This window comes from Tiliqua scincoides, chromosome 1 (genome assembly GCF_035046505.1).
Source record: "Tiliqua scincoides isolate rTilSci1 chromosome 1, rTilSci1.hap2, whole genome shotgun sequence".
In the NCBI taxonomy this organism is placed as follows: Eukaryota; Metazoa; Chordata; class Lepidosauria; order Squamata; family Scincidae; genus Tiliqua; species Tiliqua scincoides.
In genome coordinates, this window is record NC_089821.1 from 77,303,169 (window position 1) to 77,319,929 (window position 16,761).

Below are 16,761 nucleotides of genomic sequence, written 5' to 3' on the forward strand. Positions count from 1 at the left end.
CCCCAAGCGGCGCGATGCCCAGCCGCTGCCTCCTCCCTGCCTCCTGACTGCCCCTGCCCCTTAAGGGGGCAGAGGCCAGGGCCCACATGCTGGGGTGTCACAACGCCCCAGTTTGAAAAGCCCTGGTTTAGTCTGATTCTTGTTCCCGGTTCTGACTGCCACTGCTTTCTGTAGGAATCAAAGTTTATCCTCCTTGGAAAGGCAAAGTTTTAAATAGGAACGCTCTGTTATACATCTTTCCCTCTTCTTTGCCACAAATTCCTGCTCACTTCCACATTACAAATGGTTTTACTTCCAAATGAAAAATAACCACAGAGGGACTAATTTAACACTGAAAAATTAAGGTAGTGAGGAAATGGACAAGTTAATTTCTAAACTCCAAAGATTGTTACTGTGGCCAGAGTCAACATTTATTAAACATCTTGGCCAAATATGTCTAGTTTCCTTTTAAAATGTTTTTGTTCCCACTATTGTCCTTTTTTTAAACCATTGGTGGTTGGAAAGTTCTCGCTGATCTGAAATACGTTAAGTGAATATCCATTCTTCGGTCAGTGATTATCCATCTGTTCTTGCACCCGTAGACATCTTTAAACTAAATAACTTCTCTCTGTCCCATATATTGTGCGATAATTTCTTAACTGGTTTCTGAAGTGTGGTCGCTCTGTCCCCTATTGCTGTCTTACAATTCCTTTTTGTACATTTGTAAAATTGATGGATTTTATTGGCACCACAAGTTAACGCACCAAATTTAAAATAGGTTTTGCTCACTTTGTATTAATATCATTTGTTCCATTTTGTTGTATTAACAGATCTGATGCATTTCAAATTCTCACGAATAGACAACAAGAACATAACTCATGCGTCATCAAGTCTCTCTTATTGCACCATCTATCAACATGTTAAAAAATATGCTCATCCTTATTTAGTGGTGTTACCAACATTATATTGATCATGCACTAGGTTGAAGGAGAGATTCTTAATTATGAAGCATTTTCTGTTCAGTCTGAAAAACGTAAACCCTGGAAATCAGCAGCCCAGAAAGCATTCTGTGAATATTCAACTTATGGCCAGTAAATAGTAATGCACCCCTTGGCTTACATGCTGACTATCCTTTTACATGCTGACTGTCCTTTGTCCTGGGGAAGCATAATTTCCTAATTGGAGAAGCATTGTTTCCTTTAAAAAATGGAGCTATCTAAAACAGGATGCACATGGCCTTTTGTTCTAATCAGGCTGTATTCTTTTAATAGGTGAAGTTCCACAGTTGATCTCATATTGTCATTATTTTGTTACTTAGTTATATTGCTGTATTGGGTCACTTTCCAGCCCTCACTTTCCTGAGGAATGAGTCCATATTTCTGAAACCTACATTTTTGGGTATGAATATGGACTTTTCCTAAACTGCACATGTGTATATGTATGTGCTTGGACACAGAATATTAAAATTACCTGGAAACTGTGCTCCATTTTTCTGTTACTTTTCCAGGGGCATTTCCAACTGAAGCACTTACAAACCATGCTTAGCTTTATTTATCCCGATATTAAAATTTGTAGTGAAAATAGTAATATTTTGGGGTTGGAAAAACTGAGCTGTGTCTGAAATAAGATTGTAGCTAAACTGGATTTTATTCAAGGTGTTTTACTAAGTTGTAGCAGCATCTTGTAGACTTCTCCATATGCTCCCTCTAGTGTTTAAGTTTATCTGTTTTATATAGTACATACTGCAGCTTGATGTTTGAAGTGGCTGTTTGTAGCATTTAGAAGAGGGTCTTCATAGCTATTTGTTGCCCTACTCAAAAGACTTGCAGCATTCTAAATGTTCTTTACATTCATTTTGTAAGTTCCTCACAAAATATCTGAGCTAATTAAAAACTAGGGTGATGAAAATGGACTGATACTTCTGTAGGGTGGTCTTTCAAGTGTGTGTGTTCTTATTGACATTGGGGAAGAAACAATTAAAATCTCTAAAAGAAATTGAGCTGAATAAAGCACCACAGTATGACCATTGTATCTCTGTGCTTATAGTTGCTTATAAAAATTACTGCACTTTAAAAAAATACAGAGAACCTACTTTTCGTTGTTAAGAAAGTTGCACCCAGCTGATTTTTTCTACTACAATCTCTACGCATATTAGCAGCCTAGAACATAGTTTTCAGCAGAGAGGATTGTGTTGTGCAACATCAAATTTCAACAACTGACTAGTTATGCTTGACAAGTATGCCCTGACTGCCACATTGCACAATGAGGTGATACCATTTGTGCAATTCTCAGTCCCCACTGTATATGATGAAACCTACGTGATTGAAAGGCTACATGATCATTGGCTAGTCTGGAATATATTTGTTCATGGAGCTGCAGCTCCAATTGCTGCATGGGATAGGAAGCAGGCATCCATGAAGGAGTCTATAAAAATCATGAGTCTTAGAAGAGATAACTTTGGGCCAGCTTAGTCAAGAAGATTATACTATGTACATAGCTACTGGCACTGGTGTATTGGGGGGAGGGGCAAGAGCTGCAAATGCCTGAAGCGGCACTCACGAAGGGGTGGAGCAGCAATCGAACCTCCCCCAGTGCTAATCCATTTCATCCTTTGGGCTTTGCACTTTGTTTTCTCTTATGGCTTTTTGCTGAGCCACTGCTTTCCTGATGTTGAGTTTGGTTGCCAAACATCCCCCAGCCCAGTTTGTGCCCCCACCCATCACCAGTACTCCCCACTGTCGCCTAAGTCATTGACTTGTGCTGTGCCTGCCCCCCTCTCAGCATGATTCATCGTGCTGCAGCTCATTTTAAAAAGTTATTTAAAATAATATTGGCGGAGGATATTGGAATTAAAAAAATATTGGAGGAGGCAAGTGCTGCTGGTAGCGGTGCAAAAAAGCTCCATTTTAGTTTTGCAGCGGTCCCAGTGCTGCCTATGTCCTCCAAATTATTCACGGTAGGAGGTGGCATTTTAGATGCGCCACCCGGGTGGCACATAGGTAAGGGCTGCCAGTGGCTACTGGGTTGGGCTTTCAGTACCACCCCAAAATAGCACAGTAAAACAAACCTACAAAAGTTGTTTAACATGGTTTTTGTCATCTTTGTGTGGAAAATGTGTTTTTTATTGTCATGGAAAAGACGTAATAATTGTTCATTTCTTTTTCCCAGAGGTGGCTGGATCCAAACAAGCCAATCAGGAAACAATTAAAGAGTGAGCAAATATATTTTATCTTTAAAAAAATTCATAATTTGGTTAAGGCTGTTATTGGAAATCTAATCAATTGTTTTGGTCAATTTTAGGAGGATCACCTCACAGTTTGAACTTCAGAGTCAAATTTTTTGTAAGCGATCCTAATAAGCTTCAAGAAGAATACACACGGTATCAATCTCTATTTTAACTCTTGACCTTGATGTGAAAATGTTTTGTTACTCAGGCACGAGTGCAGTTGGTATAAAAATTTGTATATTTGACTACATATGAACTTGAAGATTGATTATTGCCACACCTAAAATATGAAGATTATTAATCTGAGGAATCTCTTTTCTGATTTTAAAGTGTTAGACAAATTGAGCACTTTTCAAAATAAACCACTTGTAGTTCATGTGTAAAATTGTATTTGGACCTTCTTAGACAATGGACCTTGAACCTGTCACAAATTATTTGGTATCCTGACAAAATGCACAATTTTTTGAATTGTGGTATTTTACCTTCTTCTTTTGAATCCTCTCTTATTGTCACTCACTATCCATCTGTCCCAATCTTGATGCTTTATGTATTAGAGATGACTGTTTTCTCTAAAAAGAAAAACCTTAATTATTATGGTAAATTGACACAGATACCAAAACACCGATTTGGCTACTCTGTCAGCATATTTTGCTAATTAAAATGTGAATGTAAGCATATTATCTGTTTAATGTTAAAATTTTTATTACATAGTTTCTTTATCACTCTTATTCAAGAGATCAGAACTTTACTGCAATTCTGTTTTGCTAAAACACCTCTGAAATAAGTCTCTAGAAATATTGGGTTGTATCTTAACCCATTTCTGTCCAGGCCACAGGTGTACACATTTGATCCTTGTTGCATATGTGCAGTGTTGGGCAGAAATGGCTTAAGTAGCACCCTGGCATGTGCTGACACTGCTGGGATCAGCCCCCTGCCCACCCTCAAGACACCAGAAGACACTTCTTCCCCCTCCCACCCTTGAATCTCCCATACTGCCACCTTACCTGGTCCAGTACAACATCTGGGAGCCACTGCTGCGCACGCAGGGCCTGCACAAATATCTGAGTTGCACACCAAATAGCTGATTTGCAGCAGTGGTCCTGAACTGCACAGCAACTGCGTGTCTTTTATAACACTGCTGTTGCACTTACGGAGTTGAATTGAGAGTTGCACCACTGTACATACCCAATAAGATGGGGCCATCAGCCTCCTGCTGAAGGAGAGTTTAGTTATCTTGATACAGCCTGGACCTTAGAACTCTACAAAGCTGAATTGTGCTTTGTAGGTTTCAGCAGATGAGTCCTGATTGTGCAAGAAAATATCTCGTGGTAATATCCTGATTATTATCAGTTTCTAAAAAATTCAGCTTTACTTCCTTTCCATTTGAACCCCATTAACTCCTGTCACCAGAAAAACCGTTCCATTTAACACAAACCTAAGTAACAGTAGCGCCAGCATGAAGTGTTGCATGCATGCCATAAAGTACATATACAATGATTTGCATGTAAGCAGCACCAGTGGGAAGGCCTGTGCTGTTGTGCTGCTGCTGTATTCAGATCCCTGGCTGCCAGCGAAGGTAGTGGGAGAGCAGATCAGAGATGGGGAGAGGGTATAATATAGGGCAGGGGTGCCCAAACCCTGGCCCTGGGGCCACTTGCAGCCCTCGAGGACTCCTGATCTGGCCCTCAGGGATCCCCCAGTCTCCAATTAGCCTTTGGCCCTCTGGAGACTTGCTGGAGCCCGCGCTGGCTTGATTCAGTTGCTCTCAGTGTGACAGCCAACTGTTTGATCTCTCGCTTGAGCTGTGGGAAGAGGGCTCCCTCCACTGCTTGCTGTTTCACATCTATGATGCAGAGGTGGCAGCAATTTAAGTTCCATCTCTAATATATTCATTATGTAAATTTATTCAAATTTTAAATGTAAATTCTTTTTTTCCTCCGCCCCCGACACAGTGTCAGAGAGATGTGGCCCTCGTGCCAAAAATTTTGGACACTCCTGATATAGGGCAAGGGGAGGATTGAATGGGGAATAGGACAAATTCAGGAGGGAGCAGGATGGGTGGAGGAAAGCCTCTGCCATATCCTAGCCCCCTTCCCAGGATCACATAACTGTTAACTTTTTAAGTTAACAGCTTGCACTTTAAAGTGGCAGTCCTATACACACTTTACTAAATTCATTGCTGCTCTCATTAATCAAGCTCTGTCACTTGAGGTTCAAGTGTCCTCTATGACATCTGTCACCTTTTATCAACTAGTGTGCCAGCAGTTATCCACATCCTGGTAACTTCAAGAGCTGGTGTAACATAATGGATAAGAGAAGAAGATAAGACCAGACACAAAATTTTCTAAAACAGTTTTATCATATTTCCTACCATCACCCCAGCTGCTTCTTGGGATACCTCACAGGCATTTATTTGTTTGAGTCTGCAAAATTTACTACAGGTATATCTTGTATTGTCTGCATAAACTATACTGTAAACCAGCATGCTGTGGAGTAACAACATGCAGATATATAAGAAATTCAGTAACTCTGATCTCCGTTTTTCATTTCTATTGTCTTGCTAACGTGAAATATTGGTGGAAGGCAGTAGTTCCCAAACTGTGTGACATGATGCCCTGAGGCTTTGCGGTGCTCTCACAGGCATGTTATGTGGCCTTCCTGGCTTACCAGGTCAAGAATGGCGCAAGATTTTGCGTGATGGTGCCATAGTGACAAGGCGTCATGGTAGCAGTAAGTTTAGGAACTACTGGTATAAGATGAAATGCAGATGCAAGTCAAAAGGTGATCTTAATTTTGTTAATTAAAAATGCAGTAATAAGTTTGTCAACCTTTTGTACTGTGTTTACTCTTTCTTTAAGGTACCAATATTTTTTGCAAATTAAGCAAGACGTTCTTACTGGAAGGTAAGACTTGTTTTCCATGAAGACTTGAATATCTTTGCAGACTATTATATGAATATTAAGCTATGCAGGGTGGAGAGCATTGCATAAATAGCATAATTTAATACCTCAATCAAGAGACAGCAGTATGTGTGTGGAGGCTGACTTTAATCACTGGTGAATTGGAAAACGTGCACCTCAGCTACACTTTATGTGGTTGTAGTGTGAATCTTGGAGGTTGGTGAAAGCCAATCTTGGTAGTATGTTGGTGTTGGTAAAATGGTTGGTGTTGTCAGGCTGGGGGTGAAGATGAGGTGCTAAAATGAACATTCAGTGCTAATCAGGTGAACAATTCTGTTGAAGTTCACAGTATCCACCATCAGTAGTTAGGTGGTTGAATATCTGTCGAATGAGTAGTGCTCTGCAGGCATGCCTTTTGTTGGTATCCACATGGTTATATGTAAATATGACATTTTATTTTATTGTATTTGCATACTATAAAAATGGTGCTTCAGTTATTCTTGTGCATTGCAAATTGGTAAACCTAAGTGGTTTTAAAGATTACTAAAGATGGGTTTTTCCCTTAATAGATTGCCCTGCCCTTATAATACTGCTGCACTTTTGGCTTCTTATGCTGTTCAGTGTAAGTATGGTATTTAGTAAATTAAAACTTTAAAAAAGTTTGTGCTTTTAAAGTTAATGTTCATATTGAAATCCTAATTTTGTTAATTGTAGCAAGAATATTTGAATATTTAGTCCAGTTCTTCAGGTTGTCCAGATTTCACCCAAGTGAAAAAAGCTCATGCAGGAGAAGTTTCCAGCCCCTCTTCCAGCCACAGACCTCCATGCTTCACAAAACACTGTTCCTTAAGATTGGGGAACGCTTTAAAAAAGTTGGAATGGGGTGCCAAAAAGGAGAAGACTTGGGGGGGGGGAAATTTGTGGAGACACCCATATTCTTTAAGCAGAGCTCATACAAGATCTGGATACAGCCCTTTCTTATCTATTTAGTATTACTTATGAAATGAGCATTAATGTATGAAAGAATTCATCAAACCTAAAATGGAACAGCATTCTAAACATTGATATATGTTAGTTATATATTGTCAAGCATCTATCACAAAAATGTTATGGTGCACATCAAAATATGACAGTCAATGTGAACACTGATTGGATTTTTCATTATCTGTTTTTTTGGTGTGCTTTGCCTAAATCTGTTTACGTTATGTCATTTTAATAATTATAGTTACTGTAGAATATAATGGAGGAAACTGCTTTATAGTAGTTGTATAGAGTAGTTGTATAGAGTAGTCCATCTCTCAGTATTATCAGTTGTGATTGGCAATGGCTCTCCAGGATTTCAAACAAAGATCTTTCCCAGAGATGCAAAGAATGATTGGCAATGGCTCTCCAGGATTTCAAACAAAGATGTTTCCCAGAGATGCAAAGAATGAACCTGTGGCCTCCTGCATGAAAAGCGTGTGCTTTGCCATGAAACTAGCACCCCTTCTCCTAATGCTATTTCTGTTCTACTAAAATGGACACATTTATGCTGCAATCCTATACACACCTTAGAGTAAGTCCCATTGGCATTATGGAGCTTACTTAGTAGACATGTATGGGATTTTGTCGGTAGTAGGCTCTACTTTCCATTCTGGCAATTTGACAGAGTTACATAGCTCTTTGAATTTGTTTTTATGTTCTAACTCGAAAAGGTATTAAACAGATTATGAGGAGCAGCATATTTTTTTTCTTTAAAGAAAGTAGAATACTTGTGGATTATATCCGCAGAGTGTTTAGCAAATTCATCACAGTAAGTCTCCAAACAGAATTGTTGAGTTGGACGGGACCCTCAAGCCCATCCAGTCCAACCCTCTGCTTGAAGCAATAAAATCCTCTCTAGAGCAGGGGTGTCAAACATAAGGCCCGGGGGCTGGATGCCGCCTGCAGAAGCTTTCTATTCGACCCTCAAGCTCTCATCTGCTGAGCAGTGCTGTGGTGTTACTGCTGAAAGGGCAGCCCACGTGAAAATTGGGCTCTCTCATTATCTTGAAATCAAGATTTGTGTATTTTCTCTTCTGTTTGCTGCTAATGAGTTCCTAAGTAAGAAAAAAGTGCTTATATTTTTTATTATGACCTGTTTAATGACATCAGTTCCTGCCTAATGACGTCACTTCCAGCCCTCAGCAGGCATCATGAATGCTATTCGGCCCTCGGTATGAAACAAGTTTGACACCCCTGCTCTAGAGCATCTCCAGAAGCTGTCTGCCATGCCACTGCTTGAGGATCTCCTGTGAGAGAGAACCCAGCGCTTCCCATATTAATTGGTTCTACCATCAAACATGAGATTGAGCTACAAGCAATTTTTGTCTTTCATTAGGGCAGGGGTGTCCAAAGTTTTTGGCAGGAGGGCCACATCAGCTCTCTGACACTATGTTGGGGGCCGGGGGAAAAAAGAATTAATTTACATTTAAAATTTGAATAAATGTACATATATTTACATAAATTAATATATTAAAGATGAACTTATATGAATGAATGACGGCCTTGCAATAGCTCAAGGCCTATAAAAGACCTTGCACAAAGCAAGGCTTGCCTTTCCTTTGCTGCTGCTACTACATCACACACGTGAAACAGCAAGCTGTGGAGGTAGCAGTTGCCCTCGCACTGAGAGCAGTTGTGTCGGGCTGGTGTGGGCTCCAACAAATCTCTGGAGGGCCAGAGACTCATTGGAGACTAGGGGCTCCCTGAGGGCTTCATTGAGAGGCCTCGAGGGCCGCAAGTGGCCCCAGGGCCGGGGTTTGGGCATCCCTGCATTAGGGGTTGAGAGCTCTGTTCCTTCAAACAGCATAAAATACTTTTATTTGCTTTCAGGTTCAAGTGATTTGCTTGTAGAAATATTTAATAGGATAGAAAAATGTAATATGTTTTGCTATTTGTCATGGATTGTAATGTTTAAGTTAGGTGGCTTAATAGTTTTTCTTAATTTTTAGCTGAACTGGGAGACTACAGCCTTTCCGAGAACTTCCCAGGCTACCTCTCAGACTATTCATTCATCCCTGGCCAGCCTCAAGACTTTGAAAAAGAAGTATCCAAACTACATCAGCAGCATATGTAAGAGTTATTGGGGGGAGGGGTAATAAGGTCACCAATTCAAAAACTGGATTAATTCCATACATCCAGTGCTGCAATGCTTTGACTACACAAAAGTAACTCTCTGCCTCAATTGTTGCATGTGTGCTTTCTTCCACTCTTTTGGAGAAAGGACAGCTCATAAAAGAACTACAGGTGTTGCCACAGGAAGTAGTGGTGAACTGATAAATGTACAGAGTCCCCTTTATCCACTGATTTGGAAGCCATGGATTTGACTACCATGGGTTTTGAACTTGTGGCTAGAGGACCTCCTGGATGTAACTCAGAATGCCTGCTGGAGCCTTTTAGTCCCTGCCAAAAGGCTCCAGTAAGTATCCTGAGGCGTGGGGAGGTTGTGTACCTTGGAAAATAGGTCAGACCATGGATTTCATTATCTATGGTCTTCAGCATTCACTGGGGCTCTGGGATCTACAGAATCTAAAGAGTGGGATCTACATTCAGTTCTTCATATGCAAATTCGCTATCCACAGAATTGTCACTATCTTTATCTGTGACTCTGTTCTCATTATCTGTGAATACTGTGCTAGTGCCACATCCTATTTACATTGGTATTGGCCCGTATCCGCTTCCAGACTTGCACCAGTATCTTTGGACTCCAGCTCAATCTTCACAACCCTGGCAATGATCAGAGGTCTCTGGAAGGCTACCAGAAAGCTGCTCTGAGGCTGAGGCAAGCCCAGGGAAGGCACCAAGAGAGAGGTGGAAGGGTGAAGCAATTCATTCCCTCCCCACTGCTGAACTCTAAGGTTGTTGGACCAGCAACCTTCAACACATCTAGGGATATCCAGCATGGAGGAAGAAGCATCAGATGTTGGAGATGTTGATGAGCTCTCACTTTCACCAAGGCCCATAGACTTCAAGTTAAGATTCAGTTCATATAGAGTGTATGATGAAGAGTGTCCCCTGGAACCTAACTCCATTTTCCCATAGGCTCAATGATTTGGTATCCACTAATTCAGTATCCAGCAGGTTTTCCAGGAACCTAACCCTAACAGATAGTGAGAACTGACTGTGTATTCCAAAGTGTACTATATAGTTGGACTAATGTGTAGAAGAATATACATACATAAGACCTTTATTGACATAGATGAACACTGAAATGTAATTCTCGAGACAGGCCTGCTACTTGCAGAGCTGTCTGCAGAAGAACTTTATGCGAACACTAATTGGATAACTGAGAAATAGCATTCGTTATGCTGTTTTTCCATTTGCTTTATGAAATTTCATGACCTAATGCAAAAAACCTGTTTTGAGATAAGGGCTTAGGTGATAAGGGCTTACATGCATTTTGAATTGTTTCATGTTCTACCTGTTTTTTTTTTTCATTCTAGAGGCTTGTCTCCTGCTGAGGCAGAATTTAGTTATCTTAATACAGCCCGAACCTTAGAACTCTACGGAGTTGAATTGCACTATGCAAGGGTAAGTTTTAGTGAATGAGTCCTGATTGTGCAAGAAAATCTTAGGGTGTAATCCTAACCAACTTTCTAGCTCTGGGGTAAAGGAAAAAAACATTCCCTTCTCTTGAGGAGGCGTCCATGATTGCCACCCAACTGAAGAATGCAGCATGTGTCCCATTGGCACAACTGTGCCAGCGCAGGAAATTGGGTTAGAATTGGGGCTTAAGTAATATGTTGGTTGTTACCCTCAGTTTTTAGAAAACTCAACTTTACTTCCTTTCCATTTGAATCCCATAAATACTGTCACATGAAAAACGATTCCGTTAATTGAGTACTTGATCACAAACTGGATTTTTAAAGTGTTAACTTTTTAAAACTGTGCAATTTAAGGCTTCAATACATTACACACTTACCTAAATTCATGGGGGCTTACTTCTGAGTAGACATGCACAGGATTGCAATGCGAAACTCTTAATTTGATTGCATATATTACTTGTATATTTAAAATTAATGTTCATATATCTGTGTACTTGAGAATAAGTATATCTGTGATTTATATTATAAGAGGTATGTGTAGTCTCTGTTCAGGTTGTATCCTCTAGCAGGCAGGTATTGGGACCCAGTTATACATTAGGTTAAATGTGTAGTTTGTATCTTGCCTCCTTATTCTGTTGTGTACTGAAAATCGGCTACAGGTGTTTGATGTGAATGGGGTTCTAGTAAGGATTGCTGAAGACTTTTAACCTGTTCCCTCTGCGGTAGTCCCACATTGGGATCAGGAGCCCCTTCCCCTGCTTTTTTCTCTGGGAGGGAAGCTCTCCTTCATAACAATAGGGGCATTTTTCCGACAAGGGGGGGGAGGAAGCATCCATCAGATTTCCAGTCCAGATCAGGCCAATGGCAGAGCAAAACGTTAACATCCTGCTGCTCCAGCAGTGATCTTTATTCAGTCCATCTCTCCACTGATTCTTAACCAAATGAAAAACAAGCATATAAGGGCCAAACAATGTGTTTAATGTAGCTTGTAGTTTGGGCTTTGATAATCAGGCTTTAAGAGTCTCTTGTTATACTGAAGAGCAAAAGTTCATACCAGCTGAGCAGATCAGTCATCTGTACTTCATACCTTAAAAGAGATACTTTGGGTCCAATATCTGTGTTTACCAATTCAGCTGTCGTTGAATGTTCTTGTGCAGTGCAGTGGCAGTCCTGGGCTTTTTGCTGCCGGGGGCTGCCACTCTGCTTGTTGTTCATCTGGGCCCCTGATCCAGAAGTAATTGTGGTGACATTATCACATCACCATAATCACACCTGGAATCGCACTGGGAATGCAAGCCTCTTCTTGTGCAATTCTGCACCATTCTGGGGCACGTCTTTCATCTCTTCCAAGGAGATGAAAGGCATGGCCAGAATCATGCCCAGAGTGGCTGCAAGTTGCGACCTAGAGCGGCAGCATGCTGGAAGTTGTGACACATTGCCTCTCTAGGCTACCTCTTTCCTCCTGTAGAGGAGAGGAGGGGGTGGCCCAAAACAGGGCTGAATCGCGGCCGGAGTTGTCACAACTTGCAGCCCCTCTGGGCATGATTCTGTGCTGCCCCCCTTCTTTATACCTCTCCTCCTGATTAACAGGTGGCAGGGGGCAAGGCTGGTGGCACCGCCCTCTCAGGTGTCGTGCCCAGGGCATTTGCCCGATTTCCCCCCCCCCCCCCAAAAAAAAAACACCACTGGTGCACTGTCACTCTTTCCCTGCTGAGAATTTTGAACTAGTTTTTGGGCTTGGATTTGGTTTACAACTTGGTGTTGCACAGTTAGACAGTTTTTTGATTAACAGTTGCTTTTGCACCCGTTCTGTTCATGGTGGTGCGCTGATCTGCCTATCTTTCCCTACATTGTTATGTGGTACAGTAGCACTATACCACTGGTTCCCAACCTGTGGTCTATGGACACAGGTGGTTTGCAAGACCCTGAGAAGTGGTCTGCGATATCTTGGGAATAAAATCCTCTTTGATCACTTACAGCATCTTGCCAAGCAAGCATTCCTTCATGGACCAGCAGACAGGCAGAGAATGGACTGTCCACACCCAGCACCAAAGTGCCAGCTGCAGGTGTTCCATTCTCCATGGGGGAGTACTCTCTTAAGAGATGCTTCCCCATGAACCACCAGAGATGGTGGAGAACAGACTGCCCACAGCTGGCATTGCACGTGGTCCACGACAATTCCAATTTTTGCCTCAGTGGTCCATGGGCTCCTAAAGGTTGTGAACCACTGTTCTATACTGAAAACTGTCAGTAATGCTAGGGTTTTCCATAGGTGAATGAGGGTGTACGAAGGAATCAAAGCGGGGAGACAGAATGTGATGTGTGAGTTAACATTTCCTCACTACAAACCTCTTGTGGTCACCTTGCCAAATGAGGCACTGGTACCTTGAAGCTTACTTGAATGTTGGAAGATATTAACTCACATGTTTGAGCATAGGATATATATTCATGTTTTTCTTCCTGTTTTTTGCAGGATCAAAGTAACAATGAAATTATGATTGGAGTAATGTCGGGAGGCATACTAATTTATAAGAACAGGGTACGAATTAACACCTTTCCATGGTAAGGAATGCCATACTGAAAATTATTTGCTTTAAACTGAATAGTTTAATGCTAAAGTGTAAGTACTATTTTATATATATCAGAACTAAATCAGGCACTTAAATGTTTAATAGTTGAATAATTTGAAATATAAACCTAATATAAAATAGTTCAATTTACCTTTGAAAATCACTTAAGAGAGTTGCACAAAAAGCAGCCACTGAAAAAATTGCCATACTGGTATGAATTTGGCCATTTGCTTTTCCCTTGCTTCAATTGGTTTAAAAAAAAAAGCCGCCAGGCCTCTGTCAGGAACTAACTGATAGGGCATATTATTCCAATCTTGTGTGATCATCTTTAGCTTCCTATTTGTTTCCAGGTTCCAGTCAAAATTCTGATTCTTATCTTTAAAGCCCTAAAAGGTTTGAGACCTGAGTGTGTTAAGGATTGCATTCTCTTGGATAGTGGCATTGCTAGGGGGTGTGTGGTGGTGCGGGCCATACAGGGTGATGCTCAAGGGAGGGTGACGCGCTAAAATCACAGTGGTTAGGAGTAACCCCATCATGTTATATACCATTGCATGTGTAATTTCCAATGGAATGCAATGCAAAAACCGGGAGTGAAATATCACCTTTCTATCAAAAGTTATTGGCAAGAAACCAGAAAACAAAAAATGCATGCAGCCCGATGGAAAGTGAAACCAAGCCGTATCGCGTGGTTACTCGTGAGTAGGCGAACTTGCCTTTGTCTGTAAGAAAGGGCAAGCTGAGCAGAATCCAACAACACCAGAATGGTCCTGATCCAATGAAAGTAGCCCCCCAAAAAACACCCGAGAAGGATGTCCCTCCCCCCAAGCTGGCGAATGTATTGAGCCCTATGGAAAGTGAAACTAAGCCACATGGTCGTGTTTACTTGTGAGTAAGTAAGTAAACTGCCAGGACCTGGCTCCTGGGCAGGTCAGGCAAAGCGAAATGTGAGGCCACCAGAATGGTCCTGATTTGATGCAACTGGAGCTCAATAAATGCTCCAGAAGGCAGCCCCCCCTCCTAAAAAGAATGAAACAGAGGCTTGGCAGGGTAAGGTGAATTTTTTTCTGTTTTAGGCTGCAATCCTATCCACACTTTCCTGGGAGTAAACCCCCACTGACTATAAATCTAAATGATTCTTTTTTGGGAGGGGGTGTTAATTGCAGGCAGGCTACAGAGAAAATTCACTTGGTGGACCAGGGTTGGCTTGCCCTTATTTAATTATTTGTTCTACTTTAATTTACTGTATATACTCCCCTATAGGTCAAAAAATTATGCCTAAAAATGGAGTCTGAGATCCTGGGTGGTCTTATACCCAGGTCAATGCAGTGAGAGGGGCAGGATCCTCTGGGAGCTTCTGGGAAGCTTATGGAAGCTCAGCAGCTGTCTGGTGAAGTTTGAGGGGGCATGGAAATGGGCTGAGAAGCAGGAAGCAGGTGGAGAAAAAGGATAATTTTCACCAGTAATTATGGTATTCAGAGGCAGCCGTTTTAGCCTCTTCTCCAGACAGGAAGAGAAGTGAAGGCGCTTCTGGGAACTGTAGTCTGTATGGGCTGCTGCTATGAAATGCAGCACATACTCCCACAAAGCCTCTCCACAATTCCCTGAAGCCCCTTTGTCTCCCTTCCAGTTTAGAGAAGAAGGGAAATGCCTCCTTTTTTCGCTTCTGCCTCTGAACATTCCTGGCAAGTCATTTGCAAAGAATTTCGCCCCACCAAGTTTAGGGGTCTGGTTTTTAAGACCCCAGGATGAGATCCTCATTTCCATCTGAAACAAGGTCCCAGGCTGCAATGCACCAGCAGGTAAGAATAACACCCATGGAAAGCAGTGGGTCTGCTTCTGAGTCATTTCAACTCAGGATTCAACTGAGGATTTCAATTGTGCGCAGCTCAGTCTTTGTTGCTTGTCTCCCTGCTGTGAACTGAACTGCACACTCCCAATTGCATGTTGCATGTTATATGTAGAGCTCCTGGCTTCACACACGAGGCACCTTAAAGAAGGATTTGATTAATGGTTCTGCTGTTATGTTGTTTATAGGCACTTACTCTGACAGTGTTCATACAAATGTTGTGAAGACCAGAATTTTAAAAGTTAATGAAGAAAAATGATATTTTATTTAAAAGTTAATGATCATAACATAAAAGTTAATGATCATCTTATGATCTTTTATTGTATTTTATAATAAATTAGAAACTGTACAGTTTTTAGGTAACAATTACTGGAAGGTTATTTTTCAGGATCTGGCCTTGGGTAAAATCAGACCAAATTATAGTCAGACCCCCCCTAAGTTTAACCCCTGACTTATCCGAGGGTCATAGAAAATTCCATGATTTGGGGCTCAAAACCTGCCCTCGACTTATCTGTGAGATCAACTTATGTGCGAGTGTCTGCGGTGATTATGATTATTTATTTTAATTTGCTTTATGATGGGTCCTGGACAGATTGTCATTCTAAAAAGTGGGTCCCAGTGCTAAGTTTGAGAACTGCTCCAATAAGGTGTTAGTAAGTTTGACACCCTGGGGGGAGGTGACACCACTAGTGACCAAAATCACTAAAATCACAGTTTGTGAAAATAATACCATCATGTTATATATCAATGTGTAATTTCATACGGAATGCAATGAAACAAACTGCATTGAAATATCTTTATTCTATCAAAAGGTACAGCAAAAAAACCAGTGGGGATGGGGCGATGGTAGATCACCGCACCCACCACATGGAGTGTTGCCCTGCACACTGCATGGGGGTGATGCGCTCGCCTCCTGCACTGGGTGACACGAACCCTAGTGATGCCACTCCTCTTGGATGTTCCCTATCTTTATGTTCTCTGATCAATATCTGAGCTCCTACTCTGTATTCTCTTACTGACTTGTATTTGGTGTGTGAGTGTAAGGAGCAGAGCCATTTTGCTTGTAATATGGACATTATGGAACACCTTCCTCAAGGAAACCTGCCTGACCCATCTTTATGTCCTGTTTACTGTCTTCTCAAAATGTGACTTAGCAGGGAAACCTTTTGGGTCTGGGAGAACTGCTGGGTTCTTGGTTGTGTTTCTGACTGGGGTTGTCGACTTTTTAAGCTGATGTTTTGTTACTGCTGCAGTGCATTTCTCTTGCATATTTGATATACTGGCTTTTATTATGGTGTGTTTATTGTAAGCTGCTTTTGCGTTCTTGTTTGCTTTAAAGCAGGGGTCTCCAAAACCCGGCCCAGGGACCAGATGTGGCCCGTGGCAAGCCTCTATCCAGTCCGCGGCCAACCTCTTGTCCCCTGAAAGCCTCTGGCCCACTCAACTGAACATGACCAGAATTGTGCTCTGTGTCTGGAGGGTGTTCTGAGGGCCAGAGAGTTTGAATGAATGAGCCCATTCATTCATTTAATCATTCATCTAAGTTCCATCTCTAATTTATTTAAATTTCATATTTAAATTTTTTTTCTGGCCCTCAAAACCATGCCAGATATTTGATGCGGCCCTCTGGCCAAAAAGTTTGGAGACCCCTGCTTTAAAGGAAAAGCAGGATAAA

The 16,761-nt window shown here is 41.5% G+C and overlaps 1 protein-coding gene across 1 annotated transcript in view; it reads left to right on the forward strand.

Moving 5' to 3' along the window:
• The window catches only part of PTPN4 (protein tyrosine phosphatase non-receptor type 4), a 140,415-nt gene that overhangs the window by 56,125 nt on the left and 67,529 nt on the right, over positions 1 to 16,761 (forward strand). Inside the window, exons 4-10 of the mRNA XM_066611713.1 lie at positions 3,148 to 3,190; positions 3,280 to 3,358; positions 6,064 to 6,108; positions 6,675 to 6,727; positions 9,078 to 9,198; positions 10,569 to 10,656; positions 13,144 to 13,232. Coding sequence (XP_066467810.1) covers positions 3,148 to 3,190; positions 3,280 to 3,358; positions 6,064 to 6,108; positions 6,675 to 6,727; positions 9,078 to 9,198; positions 10,569 to 10,656; positions 13,144 to 13,232 — 518 coding nt within the window. The remainder of the gene's footprint in view (positions 1 to 3,147; positions 3,191 to 3,279; positions 3,359 to 6,063; positions 6,109 to 6,674; positions 6,728 to 9,077; positions 9,199 to 10,568; positions 10,657 to 13,143; positions 13,233 to 16,761) is intronic.